The 20,515-nt window shown below is 36.2% G+C and overlaps 2 protein-coding genes and 1 long non-coding RNA gene across 7 annotated transcripts; 1 reads left to right on the forward strand and 2 right to left on the reverse strand.

Annotated features, from left to right (window-relative positions):
* Window positions 1-1,764: 1,764 nt before the first annotated feature.
* On the reverse strand, window positions 1,765-2,298 carry LOC133717007 (uncharacterized). Its single transcript, XM_062143630.1, has one exon. The coding sequence runs from the start codon at window positions 2,296-2,298 to the stop codon at window positions 1,765-1,767; it is 534 nt and encodes a 177-aa protein (XP_061999614.1).
* A 5,464-nt stretch (window positions 2,299-7,762) lies between these two features.
* LOC133713696 (uncharacterized) lies at window positions 7,763-9,877 on the forward strand. The gene is made up of 4 exons (XR_009848201.1): window positions 7,763-7,845; window positions 8,173-8,262; window positions 9,120-9,164; window positions 9,529-9,877. It is a non-coding gene; the product is annotated as an uncharacterized LOC133713696 (long non-coding RNA).
* Window positions 9,878-11,665: 1,788 nt separating this feature from the next.
* Window positions 11,666-19,785, reverse strand: LOC133718751 (uncharacterized). Of its 5 annotated transcripts, none has more exons than XR_009850553.1 (4): window positions 19,503-19,785; window positions 14,560-19,168; window positions 12,832-14,451; window positions 11,666-11,951 (listed from the first exon to the last, which is right to left on the reverse strand). XR_009850553.1 is itself a non-coding variant. In XM_062145626.1 (4 exons), the coding sequence occupies exons 2-3, from the start codon at window positions 18,897-18,899 to the stop codon at window positions 13,687-13,689; spliced, it is 771 nt and encodes a 256-aa protein (XP_062001610.1). In that variant the 5' UTR covers window positions 18,900-19,168; window positions 19,503-19,769; the 3' UTR covers window positions 11,666-11,951; window positions 12,832-13,686. The 5 variants fall into 5 exon arrangements, 4 of the variants coding, with proteins under 4 accessions (XP_062001610.1, XP_062001609.1, XP_062001611.1 ...); XM_062145626.1 differs by having other exon boundaries at window positions 18,894-19,168; window positions 19,503-19,769; XM_062145625.1 differs by lacking the exon at window positions 14,560-19,168 and having other exon boundaries at window positions 12,832-14,444; window positions 19,503-19,772.
* Between the last annotated feature and the right edge of the window lie 730 nt (window positions 19,786-20,515).

Raw genomic sequence — 20,515 nt, forward strand, 5'->3', positions numbered from 1 at the left:
CAGCGACTGCCTCTGACATTCCAAGAATTATCTTCTTCCTTGACATTGTCCACAAGGCCTTCCCTCAAGCCATGGCCAACAAAACTTCTGCCAGTAACAATTTCATTTTCACCACCAGTGTTTCCAGTAGCTCCATTGTTTCTCAGTGGATAAAATCTTGTCATCTGCTCTACCTCCATAACTCCTCAAACCATATCCAACACCAAAATCATATCCAAAACCATCCCTTCCAATCTGTCGCCCTTTATCTTTATTTATTTATTTATTATTATCTCTTACGCTATTTGATAATTAGGAATCTCATCTTTCATCTGCGATTCAAAATTTCAAAATCAGATCACTGTTCAACAATGAAAATTGTAAGGAGTGTTGTATGTGATAACCATGGCAGACAAGATGACCTAGGGTTTTGCAGAAGAAAGAGAAAGATGAAGAAGAAGAAGGTGCAGAGAGTCTTTGAGAGAAAAGTTACTAACAGAATTTGTTAATTTGTTGAAGCATTCGTTACAACCAAGCAAAGAGATCGTACAACTATTTATACAACATGAGCTGATAGAAACATTAGCTAACTAATCATGCTAATTAACTAGACTAACTAATTAGAGCAAGAATTAACTAGCTAATTAACTAACAAAATGTTCAGCTGCCATCAGCTGCCACGTGTCCTCCTCAATCACTTAACATCCCTCCTCAAGCTCAGTTAGGGTAACTAGCCTGAGATTGATGCAGTGAGTGCGAAAGAGAGGAGAAGATAACCCTTTTGTCAATATGTCTGCAGTTTGGTCAGTTGTAGGGACATATTCAAGGCAGAGATCATTTTGCTGAACACGTTCACGAACAAAGTGAAAATCATTATCCAAGTGTTTGATCTTAGAGTGAAACATTGGATTGGAGGCAAGAGCTAATGCAGACAAGTTATCACATTTTAGAAAAGGAGCTATAGGAATATAAATCTTCAGGTCACAAAGAAGATGACGAATCCAACTTACTTCAGCTGCAGTATTAGCTAGACTTCGATATTCAGCTTCAGTGGAACTCCGGGACACAGTGCCTTGTTTCTTTGATTGCCAGGAGATTGGGCACATGCCAAGATAAACGACAAAGCCAGTGGTTGATCGTCGTTGAATGACCTCACCTGCCCAATCGGCATCACAGAATGCCTTGAGATGTACTGCATTAGATAGAGCATGAGCTGAGCTATAAAACAATCCTTTATGAGTAGTACCATGAAGATATCTGAGTATCCTTTTTACTGCACTGAAGTGATGGCCTAAACGTTGGTGCCAAACAGGAAAAGATGGAGCTGATCCAATCAAAGCAGTATGAGACAGTTGATTTATTGCTGAAAGTTGTGGTGTCTTGAAGAGAAACAATCCTTCTTCACTGCTCTTTCCTTGATAGAGAATTGTTTTTGTTTCCTTGTCCTGCACAACAATATTACTCTCATCAAGCTAGACTAGGAACATGCAGAACTTGATTTAGTTTTAAGACATGATCTGCAGGTTTAATATAGCAAGCACCAGTATGAGCCACATTCAAACCTGCACCATTCCCAATAGTGATCTTGTTGTCTGCAGTATATGGTTGTGCAATAGTCAAGTTTCTCATATCAGAAGTCATGTGATGAGTGGCACCAGAATCTCCTATCCACACTTCAGTGTTGCTTGAAGAACCAGCAGTACCAGAAGTTGAGGCTCCATGACTTGGATGAAAACCACCAGGAAAATGAGATGAGGAAGCATCATTTGACACCAAGTATCCCATTTAAGGCTGCTGAGGAACTCCACTGTGGTTTCCACTATTCTGTGCAATCAGTGCAGCAAGAGATGCAGGAGGTTCAGAACCTTGATATGCAAAGTTAGTCCTGTGAGAACAGTTCAAAGCAACATGACCCTTTAGACCACAAATCTGGCAAGTAGGAATAGACAATGATGGATGTCCAGCAGGAACATCAGTTCTATAAAAACAGTTAGCAGCAGTGTGGCCTTTCTTTGAGCATATTTGATATTCAGGAGATGGTCCACTGTTGAGGCTTGAAGCTTGAGTGCCTTGTTGAGGTTTGTAATCAGGATTCTGATAACATGTACTAGTGAGATGCCCATGTTTTCCACAAATTTGACATTTATGGACCTTGAAGCATGTATCCACAATATGTCCCTTCTTTCCACACACTTGACACTCAACACCAACTCCACTGTTTCTTCCATCCTTCATTTTGCCACCATTTCTATTGTTCCAAGAGCTGTTTTCTTGTCCTGCATTTCTTGGTTCTTCTCTACGAGCTATCATAGCACTCATGGTAGGGTTAAGAGAAAAACTTCCTTCAATGCGTCTTTCTGCTGCAAGCAACTGTGATCTTAAATCACGAAGTGTGATCTGTGTTTCTCTGCTTTCAATAATTGTCCTTACAATAGATTATTCCTCAGGAAGACCATTCAAGATCACAATGATAATATCCTCTTCTGGGACACTTACTCCAACAGACAGGAGTTGATCACGAGAATTTTTTTACTTTCTGCAGATATTTTTCAATAGACTCACCACCTTTTCTCATGGTTTGTAACTCAGTCTTGAGTTGCATAATGCTCACTCTTGAGGCAGCAGAAAAACGTTCTTGAAGAGCAAGCCAGGCCTGTCCTCGATGTTTTGCAACCAATGATCACATCTACAATATCCTCATCCAAAGTAACCATAAGCAAACTCATGAGAGCCATATCAGTTTGTTTCCAAGCTTTATAAGCAGCTGTTTCTTCACTAGTGACTTCTCCTTCAGTAGTGAGCACATAGCGAGGAGGAGTTATCTCTGTACCATCATAATAACCAAAGAGTCCATTTCCAGCAAGAGTTGACTGAAACTGGAAACTCTACTTGATAAAATTTCTTTCACCAAGTCGAATGGTAATGACACTCAATAATGAGTGTACATCAGCATGAGTGAGCCCAGAGGTTCTTTGAGACGCCATGACCATGACTACACTTTGAGTAAACTCACTTCTTCCAAAGAAAATTGTGAACAGTGATTAGCACAATGAATCTTCTACAAACAGTATCAAGATTTCTCTTAAACGATTATGCTCACAACTATGCTCAGAGTTTGTTCATACTGATAAAGATCAACACTTCACAACTTCTACAAACAGTATCAAGATTTCTCTTAAATGATTATGCTCACAACTATGCTCAGAGTTTGTTCATACTGATAAAGATCAACACTTCACAAGCCAATTTTACTCAAATCTTTACTTTATCATACTCTAATTTTGTTTTGCACATCTAATCACAACTCACAGTTCAATCGATATAATTTTTGCTCAAGAAATGATGTTTGCTCCAGTAAACAGCTAGTTCATATTTTGTGGCTCAAGAATATAGGTCAAGAACACAGATCTGACAAATTTTGAGGCGAAAACAAGTGCGATTCACCTGAAGATTCAATCGAACACTTAAGTTGCAGAGACTTAGGTCTTCACGAAGCACAGTACTTGATCCAAGCTCCGATGACATCCAAAGACTTCAATTGATGCAAGAACAACCAAAACAACTAGATCTGAGAGTAAGAAATGAACATAGTATATCCTTTCTTGACTAAGAGATGCGGAAGCAAGGTTCACAGGTCCGGGATCTATGGATGCTCTGATACCATGATAACCATGGCAGACAAGATGACCTAGGGTTTTGCAGAAGAAAGAGAAAGATGAAGAAGAAGAAGGTGCAGAGAGTATTTGAGAGAAAAGTTACTAACAGAATTTGTTAATTTGTTGAAGCATTCGTTACAACCAAGCAAAGAGATCGTACAGCTATTTATACAACATGAGCTGATAGAAACATTAGCTAACTAATCATGCTAATTAACTAGACTAACTAATTAGAGCAAGAATTAACTAGCTAATTAACTAACAAAATGTTCAGCTGCATGCCATCAGCTGCCACGTGTCCTCCTCAATCACTTAACAGTATGAAACTTGTCAAGTTGTCAGCTTAGTTATTGGGTAAACTCAGCCAGCTCTATCAAGAACAAAGAGGTTGAAATCTATTTTTTGACTAGAACCAAAGAAGCTAGAGTACTTTTGGGTGTAGTCATGCCTAATTTCCTCTATATGATTTGGTAAATGTACTGGAAAAAAGCAGAAATCTGTAGCTGGACGACTCTAAATCTTCTTCAACTTCATTCAATTCTTCTTCTTCTTCAAACCTATACAACTAATTCATATACTTCTTCAAAATTCAACCAATTCATCATCTTAAAAAATTCAATTCTTCTACTCGTTCAAAATCCAATAATTCTTCTTCAAAAAAATGATATACTTCTTCTTTCAACATTCAATCAATTCTTCTTCTTCAAATATATGCATCTAATTCTTCTTGAAAATAGCAAAATTCTTCTTCTTCTTCAAAATTCAACTAATTCAACTATACTTTCAAACTGACGGATGAAAACTGGATACAACAACCGAGGACAGAGCTTCCATGACGGACAATAGCTCAAGAGCAGAAAAAGAGAGAGGTGCCAATCGGAAATAAATTACCAAACTCTCTGTGATCGTACAAAACCATGGAGATGAATGAGTCCACATACAAATTCCGATGGAGGCTGCGATGATTATATTGCAGAGGTTCCGATGCGAGTTGAGGCGCTGGAGTAGGCGAAGACGTTTTGCATTCTCGGTTTGAGTTTCACTCCAGAAGTACTGATGAAATCGTATTGTGACATAACGGAGAAGCTCTCTCCGATCAGAGAGAAATAGTATCCGCCTTAGAGCAAATATTTTCGTTAATTTTCGACCAGTTGTTGATCGATGTATAGTGGCCCTCCTCAATCCTCATGCTGTGTTTTTAATTTAACCACTGTCTCTGACTCTCTGTACAGATTATGCAAATGGTTCTTCTCCAGTGTTCTCTTATTACATATACGACAGGAACTGGCCGATATGATGGCTAAGAAGTCCAAGACCAAGTGAGGTAATAAGCTTAGATATGTCCTACTCCCATTCACCATTGCAAAATTCCCGGTAGGGCTTGAGCCCTACCTATTATTGCTTTGGATCCGCCCTTGGACAAACCCCTCTAATACCTTTGGAGAGTTTTCATCTCAACCTTCAGGTCTTTTTCACATGCTAATACTTTGATTCCGAAAGGCAAAGGAGGAAAAAGAAAGGAGAAGGAGAAAAAAGACGATAGAGGGGAATCAGGGGATAGATAGAATTCAGTTCGGATTTTAGGGTTTTTTTTTTTTGAGAAATTTTAAATAATCACTTAATACACATCCCTATTATTTTATATTTCAAATTAGATTTTGTAGGTAGGTTAAATGACCAAAACAGACATCTATGCATTAGAAGAAGAAAAAAATAGTCATATTTTCCTTATATTATTCTATTTATGTATAAATAGTTAGATAAACACATCAAATTTCTATACATGACCTCCTAATTTAATACAAGAAAATCTAATTTAATTTTTTCTTAAATAAATTGTAATTAAATGAGGTTAGAAACCATAATATTTAGAATCAAAATCAATGGCATTAAATGTTTTTAAAACATATCGCTTTACTCCAATTTTTTTTGTTAATTTTCTTTTTTGTTCTAAGAGTTATGATTAATCAATTTATTTTCTAATATAAAACATCACAGGTGAATTTTTTTTGTAATTAGTAATTTATTTGGTCTCTCTAATGACACATTTTTAGTTCCGCCACTGTGGAGAAAATACTGATATAGTTTTGGTTGAATGTTCAACTCATAATTCTTGATTAACATGGTGTTTGGTGGATGAGAGCTCAAATAACACAAATCCTATTTATATGCATCTATTTAAAGGGAACAATAATAAATCTTTATGGATTTCTCAATAACTAACACAAGTAATCAATATGGTCATTTACAAAATGTCATTTACAATTTGTATAGAAATGGAAGCGTGATCTTTGGTGTCAAAAGCTTCACCAAAAATTGCAATGCCAAAACTGCCCATGTCAGAAACAAAAGTTAATTAAATAAATGGGAAAATTTCGCAAACAGTACACCAAGTAAAGACCACTAATAATTCTTATACATAAAGTTCCAAACCAAACATTTTGGTACACTGTATCTCAAACTCGACCCACTATGCACTCAGTTTTTTTTTTTAATAATTTTTTTTTCTGTTATTTTTTTTCCTTCATTTTTTCTGTTATTTTTTTCTATTATTTTTTTCCTTCTTTTTTTTTCTGTTATTTTTTTTTCCTTCGTTTTTTCTGTTATTTTTTTCTATTATTTTTTTTCCTTCGTTTTTATCTCTTTCTTCTTCCTTCTTCCGGGCTCACTCCCTCGCTTCCAACGCCGCCTTCCTCACCTCCACGCTCACTCCCTCGCTTCCAATGCCGCCCTTGCCCTCCAATTGGTGAGATTTATGGTCCTACAGCTTATATTTGTAACTCAGCAAATATTTAGTCATGTGAAAAGAAAGAAAGAGATAAAAACGAAGGGAAAAAAAAAGAAGGGAAAAAAAATAACAGAAAAAATTAGAAAAAAAAATAATAGAAAAAAATAACAGAAAAAATGAAGGAAAAAAAATAATAGAAAAAAATAACAGAAAAAATGAAGGAAAAAAAATAATAGAAAAAAATAACAGATAAAACGAAGGAAAAAAAATAACAGAAAAAAAAATAATAGAAAAAAAGAAGGAAAAAAAATAACAGAGAAAAAAATAACAGAAAAAATGGAGGAAAAAAAAATAACAGAAAAAACGAAGAAAAAAAATAACAGAAAAAACGAAGGAAAAAAAAATAACAGAAAAAAAAAATTATTAAAAAAAAAAAGAACTGAGGGCATAATGGATATTTTGGTGTCAAAAATTGACGTCGTGTACTGATAGTGGGTCGAGTTTCAGATTTCGTGTACCGAAATGTTTGGTTTGGAACTTTATGTATAAGAATTATTAGTGGCCTTTACTTGGTGTACTGTTTGCGAAATTTTCCCTAAATAAATTTATCTAGAAGGGTTAGCATTGTAAAATACAAAAAAGAAAACAAAAAAAATTGTCCTTATTTGTAAGATTTAATCTCTACTATTAGAAATGGAAGCGTGATCTTTGGTGTCAAAAGCTTCACCAAAAATTGCAATGCCAAAACTGCCCATGTCAGAAACAAAAGTTAATTAAATAAATTTATCTAGAAGGGTTAGCATTGTAAAATACAAAAAAAGAAAACAAAAAAGTATAAATACAAAAAATAGGAACGTGGGACTCCAAACTAATACGCCGTAGAATACAATTCGGGTAGAAAACGCACGATCTCTACAGGAACGAAAAACTGCTAAGGCGCACGACCTGAAAAGGAACGATATCATGACGACGTGGGAGGTATCCGTTAGTACAACAGGGAAGCGCAGGCCAGAGGGAAGAATAACGAAATCAAACGACAAAAGATACAAAAGAAAAATATCGATTAGAATCAGTAGTTTGCTGATTTTCCCTAATAGGTGAACCTAGCAGGTAAATTTACATTGGGTTGCTTTTGTTTTTTGTAAATGTACAGTTCTATTTACATTGGATTCTGTTGATATTGTTTACTTAGGAGACTATTGAGAAGTTTGTGATCGTTGGATAGTTTTGGTTTCACAAATAAGGGAACAAGAAGAAGAATAGGACCACAGAAGCAGGTATGTGTATAAGAGGCGTAATTGTTACTCTCCTCGGTACTAATAAAGAAGCAGGTATGTAATTTTTTTTAACCACTTCGGCTCATATAGGTAATCTGGGTTATCCCTTTATGCAGTCTCATGTGTTTCAATCGATGTCTCTCAATGGTTCTCTCTCCCCATGCATTCAATTTCAAATTTAACCAAAATGAGGCTGTAATTTCAGGTACTCAACCTCTCCTTCATATCTGGATTTTTTTATGATCTCTGTCGATCTTCTTCTTTTTTCTCCTACTATGAGAGAGAGAGAGAGAGAGAGAGAGAGAGAGTATGACTAAAATGGCCAGTACTGACTGGCACGTTGTTTAGAAGTGAGATTATTGACTCTGCTATATTTTCTTTTTGTTTCTCTTACCACTAATTTTGTTGAATGCATTGATGGATTTTGACCCATTATCAATGAATTAGTTTTTTTGGCAAAGATTATCAATGAATTAGTTAAAGTCTCGAATAAGAGATTTTTTTTTTTTTTTTGTTCGTGAAAATCTTGCAGAATTTGATTGCAGTATATGGTGGCAGGATGGTTGCACTTCGCATTGTCCCGCTTCCATGAGTGCAGTTAAGGAAAGAGTGACAACTTGAGGTATTTTTTTTCACAAGATGATTTCTATGTTTTTACCATTTTTACTTTCAGGTTTACTATTGTAACTGTTTCCTTTGAATGATAGTGATTTTGTGAATGAGCCAAGGTGATTGTTTCGTCAGATACCAAAACCAATGGCACTAATTTTGCTTTAAACTCATCTGTAAATACCTGAATCCTAATATGGGAATTTAATGGTCTATTTGTCTGTTAGTTTAAGAATTCTGACTTTCCCCTTTCAAAAAAAAAAAAAAGAATTCCGACTTTAATTATTTCCCCATAAATCTCTCTCTTAATGAATATTATGTATTTTGTATGGTTCTTTTATATGATCTGTGACTTCGGTTGTGTTGTTTTATAGATAGGGACACGATATGTCCTGATGCAATTTTGGATACTGAATCCTTCATGAAGTAAGTTTATTCTCTTTGTTACTCCCATTAGGTGTGGCAAAGTCATAGACCTAACCGCACCTTCAAATGAATATTGGCACCTAGCTAGGGGGATTATCATCTAGACCTTGGATAGGAACACTAACATATGTTACTCGGTTCATATCACCTTCAAATGATGAATTTTGTTTTGTATCTCCTCCAGTTTGATTCATTTATGTGATCAAACAACAATAATTTCAGTTACTTGGATCACCTACAATTTCCGAATGTTGATTCGTTTAAATAGTTTGGACTGTCTCCACTTCTCCTGTGATCGTTTGTTCTCCAGGTTTAAACCGCATCGGTATCAAATTTGAATCTCTTTGAATCTGTGCTTTTAGTTTTCACTTCACCTATAAAATTTCAAATATGTTTTGTTTTCTCTTAAATCTGCAATAATCCATTTCCTATTTTTTTATACAGAAAATCTAAAAATTTCCAAGTCAGTGACCTCTGGTACTCAAGATGGTAAGTATTTGTTCCAATAATTTTGTATGCAGATGCTTCTGTTCTTTGTAATCCTATATGGTCATACTTGAATGGATTCTCTTCAGATGCTTTTACTTCTATTTTTCCTCATTTGTCAGCCAATTTGTGACCTGTTCTTTTTTTTTTTCTTTTTTTTTGTCTTCCTTCTTTTCTTACATGTGAGCTGTTGAACTTAGCAATCTTTGTGACATAAATATAACTTAGCATTTCCTGTTTTTGGCTTCTTTTGCAATTAATGTACAATGAAGATATAGTTCGAGGTTTCATGTTCATGGTTACTCCCAATTTTACTCACTCTTTGGGTCTTTACTTTTCTTCATCCCTATTTTGTTTTTGTATGCAGAATGCAGCCTGATTTGAACTTGACATTTGTTCTGAGAAAGAAATAGCAAACGTAGAGGATGAACTTTGTAGAGTTGGACTTCATACATAATTGCTGGCCAGCACCTTCAATCAAACATCAAAACATGAGGTTCAGTGCAATCTGCATAAGTTTTCTGTACATCTTTCATATGCAACTTTTTTGATTTCAACCATGTACATAAATGTTTCATATAAATGCTCAAATTCTCAAATTTAAGGGTCTGTATCAAGATTTTGTTACTTGGGTAGTCTGGTGAGGAATCTACTTTGAGGTCTCTGAGTATAATATTTCTATAATTTAAATACCGCAAAATGTGTCCATTAATTATAAACAAATTAATCTTAAAAGTAATCAATACACGGGTATTATCACAAAGAAGGTAATTTTGATTTCTGATTTGGTTTCTGTACACTTGCAGAAGGTAATTTCGATATCGCAATAAACACCATTTTCAACATGTGTGAGTGCATCTACGTGAGTGTGTGTAAGAGTTAATACAAGCCAAGTATGAGTATATTAAGTTGGCTAAGCAGCAGTATATCAAGCAAATTTTTTTTTATCAAACTCAAGTATCAGTATATAAATTGTAACAAAATTGAACACATGTAGACAATAAAATAAACACTACGCATGCGCGAGCGCAGTCATTCCGCACGCGCAAAGCGCGTGCAGGAAAGCTAGTCCTTATAAAGGGATTACAAGTCAAAATATGTAGTTAAGGGTAAACAAGTAAATTAACTCATGACATGTGGCAAGTGGAGAGCATATTGTCCTTAAGTGTAAACTTTTGTCCTTAAATGTTCCAAAACCAAATGTTGTGGAGTTTTTTGTGTTTTGAAATCCTATCAAGGGGGTATATGTAGTTTGCTATAAAAATAACACCCTGTCACTTTCTTTGTTCACCATACTTACTTATTACACCATACAGTTTAATTTCAATTAGAAACATCGCTGATCTGGAGCCCACATGGTCTTAACACTATGAGCACCACCACAATGCCGCCAATTGTGTAAAAACGGTCCGACCATGGTAACCATCCCAAATCGAACCTATGATAAGCGTCACCCTTCTTGCTATGAGGCGGCCCCTCTTAGGCAGAAGCCCACAAACAAACTGGATCTCCCTAAGCCAACGAGCAAAGCGAGCCAAGCACTACAACCAACAACAAAGAAAGAAGGAGAACCATGCCTTCTAAGTTCCTAGAAGGTGATAAGCAATGTGAGATCGCAGCCACGGGCAACAAGGAAGATGGCAACCCAACAACAACCGTGAAAAAGCACATGTTGCTTAAGAACGAGAGGGTTGAAATCATAGTGCGACTGCTATTACGGTTTGGAGAGCAAAGCACAGAAATATATATATATATATATATATATATATATATTTTTAAAGATATTGTTTTTTTTTCTTTAAATTGTTCTACGACTTTCAGGTTGGTTTTGGGAATGTATAAGATATTTGATTTTCTTTGTGTACCAATACTGCCAATTAATGTAGTTATATTAAAAAATAGATTCACAAAATTTGACAGCAAACAGCAAAGTATGCTAATGAGATCTTGAGAAGAAAAAGAAAAAAAGGATGGTAATGAGAATCAAAGAGTGAAATCCAGGACTTTATTTTTTTGATATCGGATTAGCAAAGACAGGTCGGAAATCATTTGTGGACCAAATTCATTCAAAATCAAATTAATATCAGTCGTCTCTATTTCAAACATAAACGGAGGTATTAAACTGAAATGCAGTTTACAACCAACACCAAGACAGTCAAATTAAAAACCAAATCCCCTATGACAAACCAAACCCACAATGGTCATAATTCCACGTCCTTTCTTAGCCAAAGCCCAAAGGAAACAAAACACCTTCATCAGTCATGAAGGCCCCCAGAGATTTCACAATCCTAGCATGCATATAAAAAAGAAAATGGGGAAAATAAAATGTTGGGGCAGAAATTGAGGAAACTTCAATAATAAATCCCAAAACAGTCCCCAAATTGAAGAAACTTCGACAATAAATCCCAGAACACCTCAATACTGAAACGACATGGAACTAAAAGGATCGAGCATTATAACTGCTCTCTTTCAACTACATTTCAAACTAAACCTGATCAAGAGCAAAACAAAAGGAACAGATAATCATTGCATAGAAAATCAAATGGTCTTAAAACAAATTACAGGCTCCTCATCATCTCTAAGATTTTCTTAAGAAAATGCATAACCAATACTGCCAGCCAGACTGAACTGAAGTACATTTCATACGAAAAATTCACAACCTGTGATTCTGCATCATCTCGAAGAACTTTCTTAAGAATATGCATAACCAATACTCCCAGCCAGACTGAACTGAAGTACATTTCATAAGAAAAATTCACAACCTGATTCTTCTCAGCCGCACCTCCAGACCTGCAAATGGACCAAAAACCAGAGTTACGGTATACAAATGATATTATCGTAATCCTCTGAATTAGAGTGGAAATCAAAGAATGTATTCCCTTTGATACAAACCAGTTACCCTCCAACAACACAGTCCAGTAAATAGAAAAGGGACAAGCATAACCAAGTATTGCAAACAGCACAGAAGAATATACTCAATATAGCAATACCACAAAAAGATATTAAAGACGGGTACAAAGAGCAATAAGAGTGAAGATTCTTGAAAACCATAGATTTGGAAACTTATTATATTGACACAACTCCAGGGACCAAGTTCTTCATTCTCATCCTGCGAGGCACATGTACTCCTTGCCCCAAGCTTTGGTTGCACATTTATAAATGTATAGCCCACTTGGCCCTTCCATCAACAAGTGTCCAGACTCTAGTTACTAGGCTCACCAAGTAAAGCTAGCTTCTCTTGATTACATAATGGGGGTTAATCAACTCTACAACTTTTAATTCTTTAGTTGTTAGTTTAACAATGCAAAAAATCAAATGCCACCAAAGCAACCAATTTAACTTTCCAATTCTCTTTCCAAAATACTCATAAACACCATAGTAGTTTAGTTTGTTGGAATCAAAGAAAAAATAGATGTGAGATTGTGAGTGTGCAGATGAAATTGATTTGGTTGCTGCACAAGATAGTTAAGAGTAGTCCACAATTTCTTACACCTGAACTACAGCTAGCAAGCTTAAGTATATGTTTAAGAGGTATAAGGACCCCCTATAATACATTTTTAGAACCCGCACTAACATTTACAATACTGAAAAAATAAAAAACAAGGATGCCAAAAAAGTGAAGTACATGACTTGATTAAGAAAGTAAGAGGAGGATGAGTAAGTCAATTACCAATGGATGGAGCGAGTTAAAGCAGAAAGCAACCCTGCAGATTGGGGTGCCAGATGCGAGGGAAATGGCCCTGGTATTCAAAGGTGCGAGTAGCCAGGAACTTGAAGGAGAAATCTCCTGATTCCAAAACTTGAAATTGAATTACCAAGAAAAGAAGACGCAAGGTCTGGCGATGACAGAAACTCTCGTCGTCTCTGCCTTTCGGGAGGCTCGAGGACAAAACAAAGCAGACTTTTTTATTTCCTAGATCAACAAAATCCCACGACATTTTCACCATTGACTGATTTTGAATGGTAATTTCCAATAAGCTAGTCATGAGGGTATCAATCCCCAGAGATTGGTGCGGTGAGTTCTTAATACTACCATCATCCTCATTAACTACTAATCGGCAGACTCTTATAGCAAAATAATTATTGAAGTAAAACATGACCTTATCATGGGTACCATCCTCCAAGTCGACCACTAAAGCCCTGTGTCGGAAGGGAAAAGGCTTACCATTGAACAAGGTAGTGACCTCTGTCCACTTTTTTTCCTTAACGTCAAAGCAACAAACGGGAAAGTGAGGGGAGGAACCTGAACCAGGGATCTTGCTCGAGACCAAAAGCTTGGTGCCCATGATTGCATAAGACAAGTGTGTACCAGGCCTAGGGTCACCGTGTTTGTAATTCAGTGCTTCGGGTCTGTAAAAAGGAGGATCCGGCAGAGGCACCCATCTCTCGTCAAAGGGATCGAACACCACAAAAGTAGGATGAGCGACTTGCAGACCAACGAGTAAACCAGAGAGACAACAGAGACTTCCATCAACGTTAACCAGCAGGGGCCCCTGTTTCCCGCTTTTGAGATAGTACGGAAGCCTTATCCACTCGGGATTATAGTGGTAAATATCTCTCGGCTGAAAATAATAACATTTTTGACTCGGCACAAAGTAAGGAGCTCAAGTTTGATCTGGTGACTGGTCCAGGCCACCGGCGAACATAATTCCGCTGAAACAAGAAGTGCATCCCATAAGCCTCGGACTTTTTTCCGGTTGCCGAAGTCCTTGGTGCATAGCCAAGCCTGCTTTTGCAATTCAAATGGCACGTTGCAGTCGGCGCAATAGCGGCAGGTGATTATACTCCCAATCTTTTCGTCAAACTTGCAAGAGCATGACAATAAGTTCGACAACTTGAGGGTGCGGATAACGTAACAACCGTCTTTTTCCTTACACAATTCCTCCATACATAGATACAGAAACCTATTACCTAACCAGTTGTTGTAGAGAATCTCTTCAACTATCTCATATGTTAAACCAGACACGCCTTCCTGATGTTGCTGACCACCACCAGCAGCTGGTTTTTCATTTACAGCAGGTATCAAGTGCTTGTATCTCAAGAGCGCTTTGTTGGCGTTCAATTCTTCACCTGCATCATTAAAACCAAAGTACGAACAACGCTCGTAAGCATAATCCCAGCGCCACATCATACCGGTAGCATCCATATCCCATTTCAGGCGGTATATCTGAGCGTAGTTTGGCATCCCGAGACCATTGTAGGACTTCAAGATCATCTCAGCCCAGCTCCGAGAAGTAAACTCAACAAAACCAGTTCTCACATTACCATGAATAACAGTGGCAGCTACAACCTGGGGAAAAAAGAAAAAAAAAACTACCATGAATAACAGAATGGGAATTGGCAGCAGCAAACATACACGCATGATGCGCAGCAAGAAAATTATACATCTAATACACACAGATAGAGATATTCACTGAAGCAGCCATAGAGATATTTCGCATCCATCTCTGGCAGCAAGCCCTCGACGCGTAGGGATCGGATCTCATGGGTGTTGGAAGTCGACTTGACGATACGCGAATCGGTCTCCTTAGAATCAGAAGAATCAAGGCGATACATGGCCGATTGGTTGAAGGGGCTTGGTGCGGCCGCGATTGGAAAAGTTTAGGGGAAGCGCCGTTTAGGGTTTTCCAAGGGCAAAGTCCTATTGCGCGCCGAGCGAGCCAATGTGGGGGTCACACAGGTGGAAAATTTCTCAAAACCATATATATACTCTTAACTAAGTATTGCTGAACACTTGTGTTTATCTTTTGCATGTTTTTTTTTTGAACTCTTTGCATTCACTTTGAATTTGATTTTCTTTCTTGACAAGAGAGAACCTCATTTCCTTAATGTTGATTTGTTATCCATATATCGTCTTAGATATTACAATTTTCTTTTTTTACTTTACATAAGATGGACTCAGCAAACTGTTTTTGTTTGATAACTGATTTGATTTTCTTAACCACCACAGAATTCAACAAACTCTTCATGAAACTTCTTTCCAAAACTAAACAGTCTACAGAATTTGAAATGTTAAAAGTGATCCATTACACAAAATTGCATTTCAATTAAACAGCTGTTGAACTGGCTTGGTACTGTGCAGCTGTTTGTGAACCCGCTTGGTGTTTTGCCCCTGGTTGTTTTAGTTGTCACTACTGAAAATGCAAGTATAAATTATAATTAGGTAAACCAAATTGTTTTCGACTATTTAAAAAAAAAAATTTGAACTTACAGTTTAAAGCTGAGATCAATGTTCTCTTCAACTTAAAAGTTGAATAAGGTAATCATCATCATCTGGAATGTGCTGCTCAAAATTTCCTCCAAAGTTTCTAATGAGATTTTCCGACCCTGCATCAAATTTTTAGCAAGCTAGTTAGTACACTTTGTAAATATTTTGGTGCTGCTTGGTATCACATGTTGTATCCTTAGGGTTTATGTGTCTTTCATCTGTTTTCAGTTTGAGTTGATATTTAGGGTGAACTGACCTCTTCCAAATAGTCGTTGTAGTGAAGGATGCAGTGCCGGTAGAATTTGAAAGCTGCCCTTGCATCCGTTTTGTACTCCCGGCTGTTGTACGCTGCCTCTAATATCGGTTTGCCACTGATTATGTTCTCGATGTTCATGAACTTCTGCATTTCTTCTAGCCTCTTCCATATTGTTTTGTCCTCTGTCATACATTTTTGTCCAATCATGACGAAGGCATGATGGACAAAAAGTATTCTTTCTACTCTGGACAGCAGTATTGGGTGGTAAAACAACTGCTCGAGCTCAGTCCTGTAATTCAATAATTGCAGATTGAATTAATGACAGTTTTAGTTTCATGTTAGATTAGGTCTGAGAATGTGAAAAAAGAAAAAAGAAAAAAATCTTACTGATTGCTTGCCCTACTGGCCAGATGCTTAAAGTGCTCGAACTCAAGCGGGTATGATAGGTCTGCTGGAAATATGGTCTCAATCAGTCTGTCAAGGGCTTCATTATACGTCTGTTTAGCTTCAGTGGAGGATTGGTCCAACTGTATGTATTTTAAAAATGCTTCAGAGTCAAGTTTAGCACTCCGAATTGATGTTGCTTCTGCATATTGATGGAATTTTTAATCAAGTCCCTGCAAAATTTTAAACATGCTATATATGAACATCCTTGTTAATATGAATGATTGACATGTGGTAGTCAGCAATGTATGAACATCCTTGTGAATTTGAATGCACAGTGCACACATTTCTGAACTCTAAACCCGCAATGAATTAATCCGAATCTTTTTGTGCATGATTTAACTGTGGAAGCTTTTTGTTCATGATTCAACTGTGGAAGCTTGGTTTTGTGTATAAGAATGTCCTTATTAATCTGAATGCACAGTTCAAATATTTCTGAACTCTATATCCTCGATAAATTAATCTGAAGCTTTTTGTGCATGATTCAACTGTGGAAGATTTTTGTGCGTGATTCAACTTTGTAAGCAGGGTTTGGTGTATATGAATGTCCTTATTAATCTAAATGTACAGTACACATTTCTCATATCTGGAAATTTGAAATATTAGCAAGTCGTAGTCTGCTATATATGAATATCCTAATCTGAATACTTAGCAGACACATTTCTATTTCCTATTCCCTCAACGCGTAGGGATCGGATCTCATGAGGGTTTAGGAAATAGAAATGCGTCTGCTAAGTATTCAGATTAGGATATTCATATATAGCAGACTACGACTTGCTAATATTTCAAATTTCCAGATATGAGAAATGTGTACTGTACATTTAGATTAATAAGGACATTCATATACACCAAACCCTGCTTACAAAGTTGAATCACGCACAAAAAGCTTCCACAGTTGAATCATGCACAAAAAGCTTCAGATTAATTCATTGAGGATATAGAGTTCAGAATTATTTGAACTGTGCATTCAGATTAATAAGGACATTCTTATACACAAAACCAAGCTTCCACAGTTGAATCATGAACAAAAAGTTTCCACAGTTAAATCATGCACAAAAAGATTCGGATTAATTCATTGCGGGTTTAGAGTTCAGAAATGTGTGCACTGTGCATTCAAATTCACAAGGATGTTCATACATTGCTGACTATCACATGTCAATCATTCATATTAACAAGGATGTTCATATATAGAATGTTTAAAATTTTGCAGGGACTTGATTAAAAATTTCATCAATATGCAGAAGCAACATCAATTCGGAGGGCTAAACTTGGACAGCATAATCATAAATGCAGACTCTGAAGCATTTTAAAAATATATACAGTTGGACAAATCCTCCACTGAAGCTAAACAGACGTATAATGAAGCCCTTGACAGACTGATTGAGACCATATTTCCAGCATACCTATCATACCCGCTTGAGTTCGAGCACTTTAGGCATCTGGCCAGTAGGGCAAGCAATCAGTAAGATTTTTTTCTTTTTTCTTTTTTCACATTCTCAGACCTAATCTAACATGAAACTAAAACTGTCATTAATTCAATCTGCAATTATTGAATTACAGGACTGAGCTCGAGCAGTTGTTTTACCACCCAATACTGTTGTCCAGAGTAGAAAGAATACTTTTTGTCCATGATGCCTTCGTCATGATTGGACAAAAATGTATGACAGAGGACAAAACAATATGGAAGAGGCTAGAAGAAATGCAGAAGTTCATGAACATCGAGAACATAATCAGTGGCAAACCGATATTAGAGGCAGTGTACAACAGCTTTAAAGGGGAGTACAAAACGGATGCAAGGGCAGTTTTCAAATTCTACCGGCACTGCATCCTTCACTACAACGACTATTTGGAAGAGGTCAGTTCACCCTAAATATCAACTCAAACTGAAAACAGATGAAAGACACATAAACCCTAAGGATACAACATGTGATACCAAGCAGCACCAAAATATTTACAAAGTGTACTAACTAGCTTGCTAAAAATTTGATGCAGGGTCGGAAAATCTCATTAGAAACTTTGGAGGAAATTCTGAGCAGCACATTCCAGATGATGATGATTACCTTATTCAACTTTTAAGTTGAAGAAAACATTGATCTCAGCTTTAAACAGTAAGTTCAAATTTTTTTTTTAAATAGTCGAAAACAATTTGGTTTACCTAATTATAATTTATACTTGCATTTTCAGTAGTGACAACTAAAACAACCGGAGGCAAAACACCAAGCGGATTCACAAACAGCTGCACAGTACCAAGCCAGTTCAACAGCTGTTTAATTGAAATGCAATTTTGTGTAATGGATCACTTTTAACATTTCAAATTCAGATTCTGTAGACTGTTTAGTTTTGGAAAGAAGTTTCATGAAGAGTTTGTTGAATTCTGTGGTGGTTAAGAAAATCAAATCAGTTATCAAACAAAAACAGTTTGCTGAGTCCATCTTAAGTAAAGTAAAAAAAACATGATAGAAAATTGTAATATCTAAGACGATATATGGATAACAAAGAAACAAAAATCAACAATAAGGAAATGAGGTTCTCTCTTGTCAAGAAAGAAAATCAAATTCAAAGTGAATGCAAAGAGTTCAAAAAAAAAACATGCAAAAGATAAACACAAGCGTTCAGCAATACTACTCCCTTTTTAAAGCCTGCACGCTTAACAAAAAAAAACCAGATACGGAACACAATACAATACAGATACAAAACAAAACAATACAATACAATACAAGAATTGTCCTATACTAAATAAAAGAGGAATCAAACCTTGACAAGAGACTGAAACATGAACAAAGAAATCAAAATCAACAGAAAAGGATCTCATCACAAACCGTGCCTTCATATAAATATCTTGTTTTCAGTGATCTGATAAAGGATGACTCTGTATATCAGAGATAATGGCTCCAGATTCTTTCCATCATGCGCTGTATTGGCCTGAAAACTTGAGTCATTCCCCTCCTTGTGTGAAAATCTATATGAGTGGGATTCCAACACTTGCTGTGTGGAGTCTCTCTTCTAGATACTGAATCCTCTTTGTTTTTTAAAGCCATCTCTTCTAGCCTGGGACACTGATCTGCTCTCTACTTGCAAGATTATTGATGACAGATTTCCCTGGTGGTTCAGAAAATCAATTCAGTTCATAAACAAAAACAAGATGCTGAATCCAAAGACCAGGCAAGGAAATCATCAGAGACAATTGTCAGATCTAAGACGACATATATGGATGACAACAAAAACAATATCAGCAAAGCATGTTCTGTAATAATCTTCCTTGTGCTTGAAAAAAACACAACAACAAAGAAAACAATACATAACGTATACAGAACAATACAATACAAGAATTGTCATAAAACAAATCAAAGAGAAGAATTCAGACCTAGACAAGAAATTAATTGATGAACAAAGAAATTAAAATCAGCAAGAAAGATCCCATCTCAAACCCTACCTTCACATACAAATTTCATGTTTTCGATGATCTCAGCATAAGACTCTTGTATATCAGAACCGCTTGTTCCAGTTTCTTCCTCTTCTCTTTTCTCTTTGTCCCGGAAACTGCTCCTTATTCTCTTTCCCTATCCCAGACTGTCTACGATTTATATTGGCCTAAAATATTTAACCATCAGTACTACAGCAGTAAATATCCCCGTATTCACGCTGACTTCTCGAGAAATACGTAGGTGTGCCCATCCACCGCCTCGAGACGCACCACCGACTGCCCATCCACTCGCAATTTGATATTATCAAACTTGTACCATAAATATCAAAATTTCTCTTATAATTTTTCTTTCTTTTATATTTTTTTTTCCGATTACTAAACGAAAACAACCAATTGACTAATTCAAAGCTCTTTTGTATTTCCCTTAATAATTTGTGATATATACGCGAAGATGTATTTACTTTTTTAAGAGGTTTTGTCACCCAAAACTAAAAAATTTAACACAAATAACCCTAAAAACTATCCACTGAATCTATTTATTCTGCAGATAACTTTTTTTTTTTTTTACAATTAAATTTTTTTTTACACATGCAGAACATGTGATTACAGACTAATATATATATATATATATATATATATATGAAGATTTGAAATCTATAGTTGCGATTGAGATTACCTACTAAACGCAGGGTGTTGTTTTTAGAACATATATAATTTTTCATCTAAAGAGATTGAATTGAAGAAGTGTGTTCACGATTGTTGGTAACTTGGTATTGGAAAGAGACTGAATTAATGGCCGGAATGGTTGCGATAATCATGCCCCTTTATGACTGTTTAAAAGTAGGTGAACCATTCATTTCCATTGTGATTTTGCATAGTAATCTGTTTCTCTCTTTTTTCTCCAATGTGCATTTACTTTCGTAACAAATTTATAACCGACCCTAAAACCCCTTTATGACTGTTTAAAAGTTCGTGAATCATTCATTTCCATTGTGTTCTGTTTCTCTCTTTTTTCTCCAATG

This window comes from Rosa rugosa, chromosome 6, assembly GCF_958449725.1.
Source record: "Rosa rugosa chromosome 6, drRosRugo1.1, whole genome shotgun sequence".
Classification (NCBI taxonomy): domain Eukaryota; kingdom Viridiplantae; phylum Streptophyta; class Magnoliopsida; order Rosales; family Rosaceae; genus Rosa; species Rosa rugosa.